This window comes from Panulirus ornatus, chromosome 63 (genome assembly GCF_036320965.1).
Source record: "Panulirus ornatus isolate Po-2019 chromosome 63, ASM3632096v1, whole genome shotgun sequence".
Classification (NCBI taxonomy): Eukaryota; Metazoa; Arthropoda; class Malacostraca; order Decapoda; family Palinuridae; genus Panulirus; species Panulirus ornatus.
The window spans coordinates 26,488,822-26,504,894 of record NC_092286.1 but is presented as its reverse complement, the minus strand read 5'-3'; the positions used below and the strand labels follow the sequence as shown (position 1 = coordinate 26,504,894).

At 44.0% G+C, this 16,073-nt stretch overlaps 1 protein-coding gene across 1 annotated transcript in view; it reads left to right on the top strand.

Moving 5' to 3' along the window:
• The window catches only part of mesh (sushi domain containing 2 mesh), a 103,754-nt gene extending 88,257 nt beyond the window's left edge, over window positions 1–15,497 (top strand). Inside the window, exons 17-24 of the mRNA XM_071656751.1 lie at window positions 1,167–1,303; window positions 1,944–2,076; window positions 2,353–2,624; window positions 3,028–3,200; window positions 3,958–4,295; window positions 13,104–13,229; window positions 13,831–14,295; window positions 14,820–15,497. Of these exons, the coding sequence (XP_071512852.1) occupies window positions 1,167–1,303; window positions 1,944–2,076; window positions 2,353–2,624; window positions 3,028–3,200; window positions 3,958–4,295; window positions 13,104–13,229; window positions 13,831–14,295; window positions 14,820–15,370 (2,195 nt within the window). The 3' untranslated portion in view covers window positions 15,371–15,497. The remainder of the gene's footprint in view (window positions 1–1,166; window positions 1,304–1,943; window positions 2,077–2,352; window positions 2,625–3,027; window positions 3,201–3,957; window positions 4,296–13,103; window positions 13,230–13,830; window positions 14,296–14,819) is intronic.
• Window positions 15,498–16,073: the final 576 nt, after the last annotated feature.

Sequence of the window (16,073 nt, the reverse complement as noted above, 5' to 3'; positions counted from 1 at the left end):
TCCATATTTCAACCCTTTTCTCCACTTCACCCTAATCAGTACATTGCTAAATCTCCAACTGAAAAAGCCAATCTTTTAGAACTTTGTTTTCCTCTAACTCAACTTGTAATATTTCTGATTCTAATCCTCTGCCCCCATATTCTCCTTCTGAACCCATGCCATCTCTAATATTCTCCTTGAACAAGGTCTTTCAGCCACTTCCCTAGATCCAAATAGACAGGTGTATGATTCAGATGGCATGCCCCTTCATGTTTTTAGTGTGCTTCTGAGCTAGCACCAATCCTTGCTCACCTATTTTACCTTTATCTAAAACCCCAGACTTTCCCTTCTGCTTGGAAGCATGCCTTGATATAGCCCATCCTTAAGAAGGGAGACCATTCTGACCCCTCTAACTGTACTCCCACTGCTCTCTTTTCGTCATCTCCCAAGTCTTTGAAACTTTCCTAAACTCTCACTTTCTCAAATACTTAGAATCCTATTTCCATGGATTTTGTAATGCTAGTTCTACTGGTGACCTCTCCTATGTGACTCACCTCTGTTCCTCCTCTCTCAGGGATATTGGTGAAACTTTAGTTGTAGCTCTCCATAATGGTTTGACTGCTTCTCTCTGATCTAAAATGCATAGTTTCCTTTCAGGCCATTCCATCACAGTAGTTGTCAATAGAGTGACTTCCCCCTCCTTTTCTGTCATTAGTGATCTTCCTGAGGATTCTGTTCTATCAACTATTCTCTTTCTTTTACCACAAGCCTCCCTCCCATCCTCCCTTTTGCCACACTCACCCCTCTCTTCCTCCAGTTGAGCACCTCCCTTCTTCCCTTGTGCCACTAACCTGTCTCCCTCTTTCCTTCCTGCCACACACATTTCTCCCTTCCTCCTGTCATGCACCTCCCTCTCACCACAAGCCTCCCTCCCTCCTTTTCTCCTGCTATGCACATCCCTCCCTTTCTTTTATTGTGCATTCCCCCTCCCTCCTGCCATAAGCTTTCCTCCATCCCTCCTATCAGGTGTCTTCTTTCCTCCCTCCAACCATGTGCCTCCTACCCTCCTTCCTGCCACATGCCTCACTCCTTCCCCTTTCTTACATAACTCTCTCCCTTCCTTCCTCCTGCCATGCAGTAATATATTGCTTTTGCCCCTTGGGTGGCGATGGTGGCCGGCTATGCAGAATGTGTGGTCTACACTCCTAGCAACATTCTCAACCAGAGCCACGTTGTCATCATGTTTGCCTCTGGTGCAGGTGTCGAGGTCATGGAGAACATGGGTTACCTTGGCACCAGGATATATCTACCTTTAACTTTTGCTGTAAGTATATGAGACAGACAGATAGAGAGGCTTCCCTCTGGAGCCCACATTCATCCTGGTTTAACACTCTCATGGACTCCTGTCATACTCATGTCAGTCATATGATAATCCATCTCCTTCTCATGTTCTCCAGTGGACCCTAAAACTCTACCAACCTCTATCTAACCCTCAACAATCTAAAAATCCCCCTTCAAAAATCTCTTTCCTTTCCCCTCAGCACCCCTGATCCATTCCCTTTGATCCATTGGTAATTTTTCATTTTGAATCCCAACCCTGATCTTCCCTCTTAACATATTGTAAAGTCCTGTAGCCCCATCCATGATGTTCCCCCTTTATAGAGTACATTATAAAATTTTGTAACCCCAACCTTGATTTCCCTCTTAACACATCCTTTAGGTTTGTTCCCCCAACCTGCCATTCCTTCTTAACACATCATAAAGTTCTGTACCCCCAACCTGCCATTCCTTCTTAACACATCATAAAGTTCTGTACCTCCAACCTGCCAATCCCTCTTCATACATCCTAAAGATTATCAGGCCCAAATTTTCCTGTGAAATATCGTAAAGTTGTTCAGTCACTCTGTTCCACCATAAGGTTCATGTAAACATAGTAAGGTTCTCCATCCTGTTTCTCCCAACAGAACATCACCCGTGGACTGTTTGGCAACTGGACATTTGACCCCCAGGACGATTTTGTGTTGCCAGATGGAATGGAGGGTCCCATGGTTGAACCTGGCAACCTGGAACTCATTCACAAGGAATTTGCTATGAAGTGTAAGTGTGCCATATGAAATTGATTTTCCTCTGAAATCAGTGTGTTATGGTTATGGCGTATAGTGTGACTTTATAGATATTGATAGCTCTTACTGCAGTAGTTCCCCATTACATACTGTTGCTTCCACTACATACTAGTGATCTCTTCACACTAGTGAACCTGCTACACACAAGTGGCCCCACCACATACTATTGACTTTACTAAACATAAACTTGTGAACCCACCATACATTGGTAAATACCACTGTCTCACCACTAATATGTTATTGGTCATAGGGGTCCTGGATGACAAGGAATCCACTGATGTGGGCAAGAGTTTATTCTTCCATGAGAACTCTCGCTCCAGTAACTACTACTATGATGCTACGTTCGAGCCAGAGTGGAAGATACGGCCAGACCTTCCCCTGAATGCGTACGTTGGCAGTGTCTCTCATTTTCCACGTGTGTGTGTGTGTGCGTGTGTGTGTGTGTGTAATCACCTGTCTGTATTTGTAATTACCTATATATATATACTGTACATGGAGGGAGTTCTACATTTGTTGGACCCAGTTTCTTAAACTTTCTGTAGTTTCATACTTTTAGGCTTCTGTATGCTGTTCACATTCATAGTAAAATAATTCAGTTTATGCCATTCATCCAGTATTCTTTTACTATAAAAGTACTTCTTTACATATTTTCTAACAAGCTTCTTGCTTAATTTCATATTATGGCCCCTGTTTTTTCACCCTCACACTTTTTGAAAAGCTGTTGACTCTCTATGTCATCAAGCTGGTTTGAAAACCTTAAGGTTGTCATCAAATCACCCTATAATCCTCTCTGTTCCATGGTGGGCAAATTTAAGGCCTCTAGCCTTTTTCTGCACCTCAGCTTTTGTAATTCCCATCTGGTAGAGTGTCAAATTCTTTTTTGCAATCCAGATGCAAACCCAGCCTTCTCTTCTGTCTAAAACAGAGCTACTCTCTCAGAAATTTAAGAGATTCATTACACATGAGCTCCCCTCTCACTTTGGTAATTTCTCCTCTGGAGGAAATTGTTCGTGCACTTTCTGATTATCTTTTCCACACTCTTCAGGGAGATTGGACCAAATTGCAGTACCTCCTCCTGGTCTCCCTTCTTACAGATAGGTATGACATTTTGCTCCTTTTCCACTACCTTGGCACTTTGCCTTTTCCCAGTGACATCTTGAACAGTTTTCTAGTGGTTTATTAGGTGTATTTGCATGCATCTTCAGCACATATAGAAAAAATTTTATCAAGACTCTGCGCCTTTTATGGGTCAAGACCCTTTAGTATTTTGTTTAAAGTCTTTTCTGAATATCTCAGTGCATTCTGAGACATCCTTCCCTTTCCATCTCATTGGTTTGTGGGCTATAGTGTCTTCTTATATAAAGAAGTATCCTTACATTATCATCTACTACTTTTCCCTCTGAATGTCTGAGCCTTCTTAGCTGCACTTTAATAAACAATTTACCAAGGGAGTCCTCCTCTCTTGTGGCACCAAGGGAGTCCTCCTCTCTTGTGGCACCAAGGGAGTCCTCCTCTCTTGTGGCACCAAGGGAGTTCTCTTGTCCTGTGGCACCAAGGGAGTCCTCCCCTCCTGTGGCACCAAGGGAGTCCTTCTCTCTTGTGGCACCAAGGGAGTCCTTCTCTCTTGTGGCACCAAGGGAGTCCTTCTCTCTTGTGGCACCAAGAGAGTCCTCTTGTTCTGTGGCACCAAGGGAGTCCTCCTCTCTTGTGGCACCAAGGGAGTCCTTCTCTCTTGTGGCACCAAGGGAGTCCTTCTCTCTTGTGGCACCAAGAGAGTCCTCTTGTTCTGTGGCACCAAGGGAGTCCTTCTCTCTTGTGGCACAAAGAGAGTCCTCTTGTTCTGTGGCACCAAGAGAGTCCTCTTGTTCTGTGGCACCAAGAGAGTCCTCTTGTTCTGTGGCACCAAGGGAGTTCTCTTGTCCTGTGGCACCAAGGGAGTCCTTCTCTCTTGTGGCACCAAGAGAGTCCTCTTGTTCTGTGGCACCAAGAGAGTCCTCTTGTTCTGTGGCACCAAGAGAGTCCTCTTGTTCTGTGGCACCAAGAGAGTCCTCTTGTTCTGTGGCACCAAGGGAGTCCTTCTCTCTTGTGGCACCAAGGGAGTTCTCTTGTCCTGTGGCACCAAGGGAGTTCTCTTGTCCTGTGGCACCAAGGGAGTTCTCTTGTCCTGTGGCACCAAGGGAGTTCTCTTGTCCTGTGGCACCAAGGGAGTCCTTCTCTCTTGTGGCACCAAGGGAGTCCTTCTCTCTTGTGGCACCAAGGGAGTCCTCCTCTCTTGTGGCACCAAGGGAGTCCTTCTCTCTTGTGGCACCAAGAGAGTCCTCTTGTTCTGTGGCACCAAGGGAGTCCTCCTCTCTTGTGGCACAAAGAGAGTCCTCTTGTTCTGTGGCACCAAGGGAGTCCTCCCCTCCTGTGGCACCAAGGGAGTCCTCCCCTCCTGTGGCACCAAGAGAGTCCTCTTGTTCTGTGGCACCAAGGGAGTCCTTCTCTCTTGTGGCACCAAGGGAGTCCTCCTCTCTTGTGGCACCAAGGGAGTCCTCCTCTCTTGTGGCACAAAGAGAGTCCTCTTGTTCTGTGGCACCAAGAGAGTCCTCTTGTTCTGTGGCACCAAGGGAGTTCTCTTGTCCTGTGGCACCAAGGGAGTCCTCCCCTCCTGTGGCACCAAGAGAGTCCTCTTGTTCTGTGGCACCAAGGGAGTCCTCCCCTCCTGTGGCACCAAGGGAGTCCTCCTCTCTTGTGGCACCAAGGGAGTCCTCCTCTCTTGTGGCACCAAGGGAGTCCTCCTCTCTTGTGGCACCAAGGGAGTTCTCTTGTCCTGTGGCACCAAGAGAGTCCTCTTGTTCTGTGGCACCAAGGGAGTCCTTCTCTCTTGTGGCACCAAGGGAGTCCTTCTCTCTTGTGGCACCAAGGGAGTCCTTCTCTCTTGTGGCACCAAGGGAGTCCTCCTCTCTTGTGGCACCAAGAGAGTCCTCTTGTTCTGTGGCACCAAGGGAGTCCTCCTCTCTTGTGGCACAAAGAGAGTCCTCTTGTTCTGTGGCACCAAGGGAGTCCTTCTCTCTTGTGGCACCAAGGGAGTCCTTCTCTCTTGTGGCACCAAGAGAGTCCTCTTGTTCTGTGGCACCAAGGGAGTCCTCCCCTCCTGTGGCACCAAGGGAGTCCTTCTCTCTTGTGGCACCAAGGGAGTTCTCTTGTCCTGTGGCACCAAGGGAGTTCTCTTGTCCTGTGGCACCAAGGGAGTCCTTCTCTCTTGTGGCACCAAGGGAGTCCTTCTCTCTTGTGGCACCAAGAGAGTCCTCTTGTTCTGTGGCACCAAGAGAGTCCTCTTGTTCTGTGGCACCAAGGGAGTCCTTCTCTCTTGTGGCACAAAGAGAGTCCTCTTGTTCTGTGGCACCAAGGGAGTCCTCCCCTCCTGTGGCACCAAGGGAGTCCTCCTCTCTTGTGGCACAAAGAGAGTCCTCTTGTTCTGTGGCACCAAGAGAGTCCTCTTGTCCTGTGGCACCAAGAGAGTCCTCTTGTTCTGTGGCACCAAGAGAGTCCTCTTGTTCTGTGGCACCAAGAGAGTCCTCTTGTTCTGTGGCACCAAGAGAGTCCTCTTGTTCTGTGGCACCAAGGGAGTCCTTCTCTCTTGTGGCACCAAGGGAGTCCTCCTCTCTTGTGGCACCAAGGGAGTCCTCCCCTCCTGTGGCACCAAGGGAGTTCTCTTGTCCTGTGGCACCAAGGGAGTCCTCCTCTCTTGTGGCACCAAGGGAGTCCTCCTCTCTTGTGGCACCAAGGGAGTTCTCTTGTCCTGTGGCACCAAGGGAGTCCTTCTCTCTTGTGGCACAAAGAGAGTCCTCTTGTTCTGTGGCACCAAGAGAGTCCTCTTGTTCTGTGGCATCAAGGGAGTTCCATTGTCTTGTGGTACCAAGGAAGTCATATTGGCCTGTGGCACCAAGGGAGTTCTCTTGTCCTGTGGCACCAAGGAAGTCGTATTGGACTGTGACACTAAGGGAATCCAAAGGAGTCCTATTGTCCTGTGGCACCAAGGGAGTCCTTCTCTCTTGTGGCACCAAGAGAGTCCTCTTGTTCTGTGGCACCAAGGGAGTCCTCCTCTCCTGTGGCACCAAGAGAGTCCTCTTGTTCTGTGGCACCAAGGGAGTCCTCCTCTCTTGTGGCACCAAGGGAGTCCTCCTCTCTTGTGGCACAAAGAGAGTCCTCTTGTTCTGTGGCACCAAGAGAGTCCTCTTGTCCTGTGGCACCAAGGGAGTCCTCCCCTCCTGTGGCACCAAAGGAGTCCTCTTGTTTTGTGGCATCAAAGGAATTCTGTTATCCTGTAGAACCAAGGGGATCTTCTTCTCCTGTGGTGCCAGAATGCAACTAGGATCCACCCTACTTCCATAACTATGGCTCCTTGACCTTGCTCTTTTATAATTAATTTCTACAACATTTGCGGTCTTAATTCTGTCTTCCCTCTCTTGAACACCATTTGATTACCTCCTTACTTGATCTTTTACTTCCCTCTGAAATCCTTCTGTCCAAGACTACTTTTCCTCTACATTATCAGATCTCCAACTATAACCTCTGTTGTTGTTTCGACTTCAAGTTTGTAGTTTGCGTCTTCTATAATACAAAAGCACTTACTGCTCACATCATGGATGTTGAGTCTCCTAACTTTCACACCATATTCTCTCTGTTATCTTGCTCTTATGTTTTTATCATCCCCCCACCCCCAATTCTTCAACTATTCAACTTCTTGCCATCATGAAACTCTGATTTCTTCATATCCATATCCTGAGATCTGCTATGCAGGGGATTTCAGTGTAACACCACAAGGATTTCCATGGATTTTCCATAGTAATCTTTACTACAAAATTCTGATCCACACATCTACATTTCCCAAAACCCCCTTGTTCTTTACGTATTCTGCATTCAGTCACTTCCATCACTCTGTCAGTTGACATTCTTGCATATGCTTTTCCTGGTATATTTAACAGATCTATTCCCCTATAATTACTGCATACATCCTTTGCACCTTTTCCTATTATTATCATTATTATTTCATTATCATTATTATAATACTTGATCACCATTTTCTGTGTTATTGAGGTAGTGCCAGGAAACAGATGAAGAATGGCCCATCCACTCATTTGCACAAATATTTACATAAATGCCCCTACACACACATATACATGCATATACATATCAACTTATACACATATACATATGTATATATACACATACACAGACATATACATATATACACATGTACATATTTATACTTGCTTGCTTTCATTCATTCCTGGCACCATCCCACCCCACAGGAAAGAGTAAGACTACCCCCTGCTTCAGTGAGGTTGCATCAGGAAAACAGACAAAAATGGCCACATTCATTCACACTGTCTCTATCTGTCATTTGTAATGCACCGAAACCACAGCTCCTTAACGACATCCATGCCCCACTGGTTTACCCCAGATGTTTCATGTGCCGGGGTTCAGTCCATTGACAGGTCAGCATCAGTATACCATATCATTCTGATTCACTCTATTCCTTGCATGCTTTTCACTCTCCTGCATGTTCAGGCTCCGATTGCTCAAAATCTTTTTCACTCTAACCTTCCACCTCTAATTTGGTCTCCTGCTTCTCCTTGTTCCCTTCACCTCTGACACATATGTCTTCTTTGTCAATCTTTCCATACTCATTCTCTCCATATGTCCAAACCATTTCAACACACCCTCTTCTACTCTCTCAACCACACTTTTTATTTCCACACATCTCTCTTACCCTTTCATCACTTACTCAATCAAACCACCTCACACCACATATTGTCCCAAACACTTCATTTCCAACACATCCATCCACCTCTGTACAACCTCGTCTGTAGCCCATGCCTCATAACCATATAATATTATTGGAACTACTTTACCTTCAAACATACCCATTTTTGCTCTCCGAGATAACTTTCTCTCCTTCGACACATTCTTCAATGCTCACAGAATCTTCACCCCCTCCCCCACCCTGTGACTCACTTTTGCTTCCATGGTTCCATCTGCTGCTAAGTCCACTCCCAGATATCTAAAACACTACACTTTCTCCAAATTTTCTCTATCCAATCTTACACCCCAATTAACTTGTCCCTCAACCCTACTGAACCTAATAACCTTGTTCTTATTCACATTAACTCTCAACTTTTTCCTTTCACACACTTTTCTAAACTCAATCAACAACTGACTTATTTCCCAGGCCCTCTCATCCCAACAGACTGCATTCTCACTCCACTCTCCAAAACTCTTGCATTTACCTTCCTAACCACTCCATCCATAAACAAATTAAACAACCATGGGGACATCATACATCCCTGCTGCAGACCAACCTTCATTGGGAACCAGTCACTTTCCTCTCTTCCTACTCGTACACATGCCTCACATCGTGGTAAAAACTTTTCACTGCTTCTAGCAGATTACCTCCCTAATCATATACTCATAAGACCTTCCACAAAGCATCTCTATCAACCTATCATATGCCTTCTACTGATCCATGAATGCTACATACAACTGATCTGTTTTTCTAAGTATTTCTCACATACATTCTTCAAAGCAAACACCTGATCCACACATCTTGTACCATTTCTGAAACTACACTGTTCTTCCCCAATCTGTTGATCTGTATATGTCTTCACCCTCTCAATCATTACCCTCCCATATAATTTACCAGGAATACTCAACAAACTTACCCTCTGTAGTTTGAAGACTCATCTTTATCTCCTTTGCCTTTGTACAATGGCACTATGCATGCACTCCACCAATCCTCAGGCAGTTCACCATGATTCATGCATACATCAGATATCCATACTAACCAATACACGACACAGTCACCACCTTTCTTAATAAATTCTACTGCAATACCATCCAAACCCATCACCTTGCTGGATTTCATCTTCCACAAAACTTCCACTACCTAGTCCATGATGAAAGTTATGAAGGTGAAATTGCACTTCAGTAGAAATTCATACAGTTTCATTTAATGTAGTTTTTCTAGACAAGTGGCACAATATGTTTCATGGAGACAATCTGCCTCATCATCGGGTGCCAATGATTCATAAAGTTTTTAATTCCGAACACCACAAAAAAAGGCCTTACTTTTGTCATTCCAGACAACACACTGGCCTGACTGACAATGACTGTTAAAGGGAAAGTGGAGGGTGCCATGTGGTTAAGGGGGGTTGCATGGCAGGGGTTGGTCTGGGTAACATGATGTGCCTTGGACAAATTTTCTTATATTTTCATCTCTTGTTCTTTCATAATTATTTGGTTGATAATAGGATGGGCTTTAAAGTTGCCTGTGGACAGATTAATGATCTTAGCATTAGCAATTAAGACAGATTCAATGATGTTATGAGTAGCATATTCAAAAGAGGGGTACAATGTGACTGGATTGTTTAGGTCTACAGGGTGATTGTTTCCATGGCAGTTTTTAGTGATTGCAATTTTGTGGTCATCCCTGTATCCTGCTTGATGGCACTGATAACATCTCTCAGCTACAGTTTTGCCAGTCTGGCCAATGTATAATCTTTACATGCTTTACATGTACTTTTGATTAAGGTCTTACTGATGGTGTTATTGTACTAGAAGGCAACATCAAAAGCACTGGTTTTTAGTATCTTTCTTACATTAGCTTAGTTTGGAGGATAAGGCAACACTAAATATTTAGAATTTCATCATTTTTCACATATTTGTTACTAGATGCATAGAATGTACTCCTAGTTTTCCAGTAAGCCTCATTCACAAACCACCTAGGCAGTTATGTTATCTTAGGATAACATAACTGCCAAAGTCTCCCTTGTACACACTTATCAGTTGATATGTAATCCAGTAATGCCTGTTGACCATCTTTCTGCTCACATACATGTACTGTACTTGTGTATTTGTAGACTTATGATGATATTTTGCCAAAAGGCTGGAGTAGTGTGTAGTACTCACTCCAAGAACATCTAGAGATAAGAAAAGTGGGTTGTATTGGTTATATGTTGTCAATTGTAATATTGTGAGAGAGAGAGAGAGAGAGAGAGAGAGAGAGAGAGAGAGAGAGAGAGAGAGAGAGAGAGAGAGAGTGTACCTACCACTGCACATCTTTCTTGATGAATATGACTGTTCTTCTAAGCTGCAACTTGCATTGTATAATTCTCTATTCTTGGTTCTACAGGGAATTATTTCAATCATATCAGGTAATCTTTTAAATATCTTTGGACTTGTTCCATGCACGTTTCTTGTTTTTGAGCAGTATATTGAAAAGTTGCACTAGCTTCATGGTTGAGATATGATATATTTTTGTCCTTTTTATTTTTGTATGTTTCATGGCATTCTTGAAGGCTTAAAAACTATATTTTCCTTGTTGAGAGGCTTTCAGGTTAAAAACATTTTCTTATATAACTTCAGTTTCTTGCTCTGAGTATATATACTCTGAGTATGTTATCATTTCTCTTCTTCTTTCTAGGATATACAGTTACAATTCTTTCAGGCTTTGGTGCAGTTCATATATTTTATCCCCTTGATTTTGTTCATGAAGTGCTTCTCTAATTTGCTTATGTTTATTTCTTTCTTTTTGGTGACTGTACAACACAGCCTTATTCAGGTTTGGTTCACATATTTTTTCATATTTGATTGCTGTTTCTGCATTAGTGAGGTAGCACCAGGAACAGAAAAAGAAATACTGCATCTGCTCACATCCATTCTCTAGCTGTCTAATCCACTGAAATAACAGCTCTCAATCCATAGTCAGGCTCTGCAGACCTTTCCATGGTTTACCTTGGTTACTTCACATGCCCTTGTCATTTCATTGACAGCCCATTGACCCTTGTATGCCACATCATTTCAGTTCACTCTAGTCTGTGCATGCCTTTCACCCTCCTGCATGTTCAGGCCCCAATTGCTCGAAATCTTTTTCACTTCATCCTTCCATCTCCAATTTGGTCTCCCTGTTCCTCCATTTCTGATACATATATTTTCTTTGTCAAACTTTCTGAACTCATTCTGCCCATATGTCCACACCATTTCAGCATGCCCTCTCACTCACAGCTCTTTTTTATTACTAATCTCTCTCTCTCTTACCTTTACATTACTTGATCGATCAAACTACTTCACACCACATATTGTCCTCAGACATTTCATTTCCAGCATACCCACACTTCTCTGCACAGATTTATCTATACACCATACCTAGCATCCATGTAATGATATTTGGACTACTAAATCTTCAAACATATACATTTTTGCCCTTTCAGATAACAATCACTCGTTCCAGACATTCTTCAGTGCTCCCAGAACCTTTGTTCCCTCACCCACCCTATGATTCACTTCTAATACAATGGTTCCATTCGCTGCCATGTCTACTTCGAGGTATCTAAATTTTATCCATTCAAACTCACACCCCCAACCAACCTGTCCCTAAACTCTGCTAATCCCAATAACTTTACTTTTATTCACATTTACTCTCACCTTGCTCCTTTCACACACCATTCCAAGCTCAGTTGCCAACCTGTAAAGTTTCACACTTGAATCTGACTTCATTGCCGTATCATCAGCGAACAACAACTGACTCACTTCCAAGGCTCTCTCATCCTCCACAGACTGCATACTTGCCCATCTCTCCAAGACTTGCATTTACCTCCCTCATCACCCTGTCCATAAACAAATTAAATAACCATGGGGATATTACACACTCCTGCCACAGACCGACCTTCACTTGGTATCATTCACTCTCTTCTCTTCCTCCTCAAACACATGCCTTACACCCTTGATAAAATCCTCTCTGCTTCTAGCAGCTTTCTTCCATCACTGTTTATTTTTAAGACCTTCCCCAAGGCATCACTATCATCCACCATTGTATGCTTTCTCCAGATCCATAAATGCCACATACAAATCCCACCATTTCTCTAACTATTTCTCACACACATTCTTCTAAGCAAGCACCTGATCCACACATCCTCTACCACTCTGAAACCATGCTGTTCCTCCCCAGTCTGATGCTCTGTACATTCTTTCACTTTCTCAGTCACTACCCTTCCATAAAAGTGACCAGATGCATTCAACAAACTTATACCTCAGTAATTTAAACACCCACCTTTACCCCCTTGCTTTTATGCAGTGGCACTAAGCATGCATTCTGCCAATCCTCAGGCACCTTACCATGACCCATATGTACAGTGAATCTCTTACTGACCAATCAACAATACTGTCACCCCCTTTTCGTCACAAATTCAGCGGCAATACCATCTACTCCAATTTCATCTCATGCAAGGCTTTCATCACCTCTTTTCTCTTCATCAAACCATTCTCCATGACTCTCTCACTTCACAAACATAACATCCTACATCTGCAACTCTATCATCAAACACATTCAACAATCCTTCAAGATATTCACTTCATCAGTTCCTGTTTTCACTTCCCCTTTTCTCCCTTAACTGATGTTCCCATTTGTCCTCTTAGTGACATCACACACCCCTAGCGCAGACCAACCTTCACCAGGAACCACTTACTGATCTCAAATCAAAATTGCTGACACACCTACTCAGCTGTTCCCAAATCAATTGTCTCTCTTCATTGTTCTTCCTATGACTAGGCGAATAAGCACTAATAATCACCCACCTCTCGCAATCCACTGCAATTTTTACCCACAGAACTCTGGAGCTTACTTCCTTACACTATCCCACAACTCCTCCCTCAGCAGTAGTGTTACCCCTTCCTTCACTCTTGTTCTCACACTAACCCCTGACTTTATGCCTAAGACACCCAGACCATTCTTCTCCCGTCCCTACCCTTGAGTTTTGTTTGAGTCAGAGCCAGAACATCCAGATCATTTCCTCATACATTCAGCCTATCTCTCCTTCTTTTTTCCCCTTGCATATAGGCAGTGCAGAAATGATGTCCTGCCCACTGTGGCATTTACATTGTGACTGACCAGCTATGTTGACAAAACAGAAGTGAAGGATGTAGAAATATAAGTCTGAATTGTGCTGGCACACTATGCAGCTGTCGCTAACCCTCCTGATATGCAGATGGGTAGTTCTGGTGACATGCCTCCTTGGTTGTTGGCTGACATAGACGAATTGACAGACTGGGCTTACAGGTGGCAAGTGCATTTTGATATTGATAAATGTAAAGTTTTACATATTGGCAGTAGTAAACATGAGAAGGGAATTTATAGTGTGAATTCTAATGAGACACAAAGATGTGAATGAGGAAATAGATCTAGAGATTCAAGAAGAATAATCTTTGATGACCTAAAGGCAAGCATTCAGAAAGTAGTAGTTAAAGAAAAGGTGTACAAAACTCCAGGCTTCATAGGTATGGCATGTGAATTCATGTCTTAGAAAATGATCCTCTCTACAATTGACTGATGTATCACCAGCTTGAATATTATGTTCAGTTTTCATGACCCTACTTAGAAATAGACATTGAAGGAATAGAAAGATACAGTGGTGAATTAGATGATTGGACTATTAAACACATGCTCTGAGAGCTGGCTAGATGACTCCAACTTATTTAATCTCAGGAAGTAAGGTTAAATGGTAATTTGCTACAAGTATTTGAAATTAACAAAAGCTTTAACAGATGTAGTTTAAGTAGCAGTGTAGGGCTAAATTTGGCCGATTTCATTCTTAGTAATGGATACAAACATGTAGGCTCTGGGCAAAATTTTACTTCAGATAAGGTAAAGTACTTTTCTTCCTCAGGATTATCAACATATGAAATGATTTACCAGTAAGAGAAGTTGAAAGCAAAATTTTGATTGTTTTTGAGAAAGACTTGACAAATGTTTTGTTTCAAGTCCATTACAGACATCATTTGCTTCTCCATAGCTACATACAAACGTCTCAGCTATTTTCTATTATTCATCTGTTTACTGTTCCAATACTGCAAGAAGCCTTAAAAGGACCTAGTGGTCCATTTCTGTCTGCACTCCTTTTTATTTTTTTGCAATACCATAACTTGAAGCTATTGAACTACCTGAGCAAGAGATGGTTTTGTGTCTTTGCAGTAGTGTCATGTGGTGCGCTGCCTACACCCCCCAATGGACGGAAGTCCACCTTCAACTTCCTGAGTGGTGCTGAGGTGAAGTTTGACTGTGACCCAGGGTATGTCCTGCTGGGAGAACAGCGCCGCTGGTGTTATGCCTCTGGAGACTGGAACTGGCCTGAGGATGGCGAGGCTACCTGCGTTAGTGAGTGTCACATCTTTCTGGCATCCTCATGCTTCTCTCTCATATAGTGATTTAATTCCAGTGTGTATATTGTGCTCAGTCTGAGAGTATTGTCATACAAATATGGTGGTCACTGTTTTGTCCCAGAACCTACATAGGTAAAGTCACAGGTCATAATGGCCTGATTCGTCCGCGCCCATAGCCTCTCCTCTCATTACCCTGCTTTACTTGGCCTCTTAGACCATCCATGGCCTGCAATTTCAGGTCAACTGAACACAACTGGCCTGTGACTGCCCCACTGTACTACCCCAGAATTGTACCTGTTTAAATCACCCACATCTGTATCAATGTTATGAATTCCAAATAATGCTGAACCTTTGAATGGGACTGGAATCTTATCAACTTGTGGATATGTCCTATGGTGGCACATGGTCCTTGGGAGATGTTGCTGGCTGGATGAAGTGGGCAGCAAGGGCTGGGTGCGGGTGCAGGTGTGGGCGCGGACGGCAGCTGTGACGACAACTGATGGACTTTCACCTCGGCAGGTGAGGCAGAGTACCTAGTCATGCAGCAGGGGATCACCACAGGCACTGTCTTGGCTGTCCTCCTCCCCATCCTTATTGCCCTTCTCTGCTACGTCTCCTACCATCGCTCCAAGAGACAGCTGGACATGTCCTATGGCTACCAACCTGCCCCGCGCCTCACCCATAGCCCTGCTCCACGCCCAGTCATCTCTCGTCCAATACCTATCAAAGATCCCAACTACTCCCCTGTGACATATCATGAGGAGCCCATCCTCTGGAAGTCTACTCCACCAGACCTCAAGCTGACCAGTGAAGCTCCCCTCCATAGAGCCCGCTACCACAGCTCCACTAATAGTTCCAACTCTACCAGCGCCTCTGTGAGTGACTCGGCCAGCTTTACTTACAGCGGCCCATCTGACTCCCTGGACCCCTTGGGCTGTAGACCCATGAAAGTGCCAAAGCATTTTGATGGAGACTATGACACCCATGAACCTCTGGATGACCAGCCAGTCATCTTCCAGAATGTTTTATGGGAACTTGACGAAGTCTCATCCAAGGAGACAGATGTATAGTGTTGCGCATGTAGTGCTATACACATTGCCTTGTACATGTGGTGTTGCACTTGGAGCATCACTAATGAAGCACTGCAGGTATAGTGCTGCACACATAGTGCTGCTTGTAGAACACTGCACAGTTAGAGCTGCACTTCTAGCATGACGCATATAATGCCACACGTGTAGCTCTGCATGTGAAATGCAGCATGTACAGTACCACACACATAATGCTGCATTTATAGTGCTGTATGTGTAATGCTACACACACAGCACAGCATAAATAGTGTTACACATGTATTTCAAAATTCATATAATGCTCTACGTGTAATTTGACACATAAACTGCCACACATACAGTGCTACACATATAGCACCACACATGTACCTATAATGCTGCATAGTGTCACAGGCATAGCATCACGTGTGTCTTGCTGTGCCTATAGCACCACATAAGTCTTGCTGTACCTATAGCACCACATGTGTAGTGCTGTACCTATAGCACCACATGTGTAGTGCTATACCTATAGCACCACATGTGTCATGCTGTACCTATAGCACCACATGTGTCATGCTGTATCTATAGCACCACATGTGTAGTGCTGGACCTATAGCACCACATGTGTCATGCTGTATCTATAGCACCACATGTGTCATGCTGTATCTATAGCACCATATGTGTAGTGCTGGACCTATAGCACCACATGTGTCATGCTGTATCTATA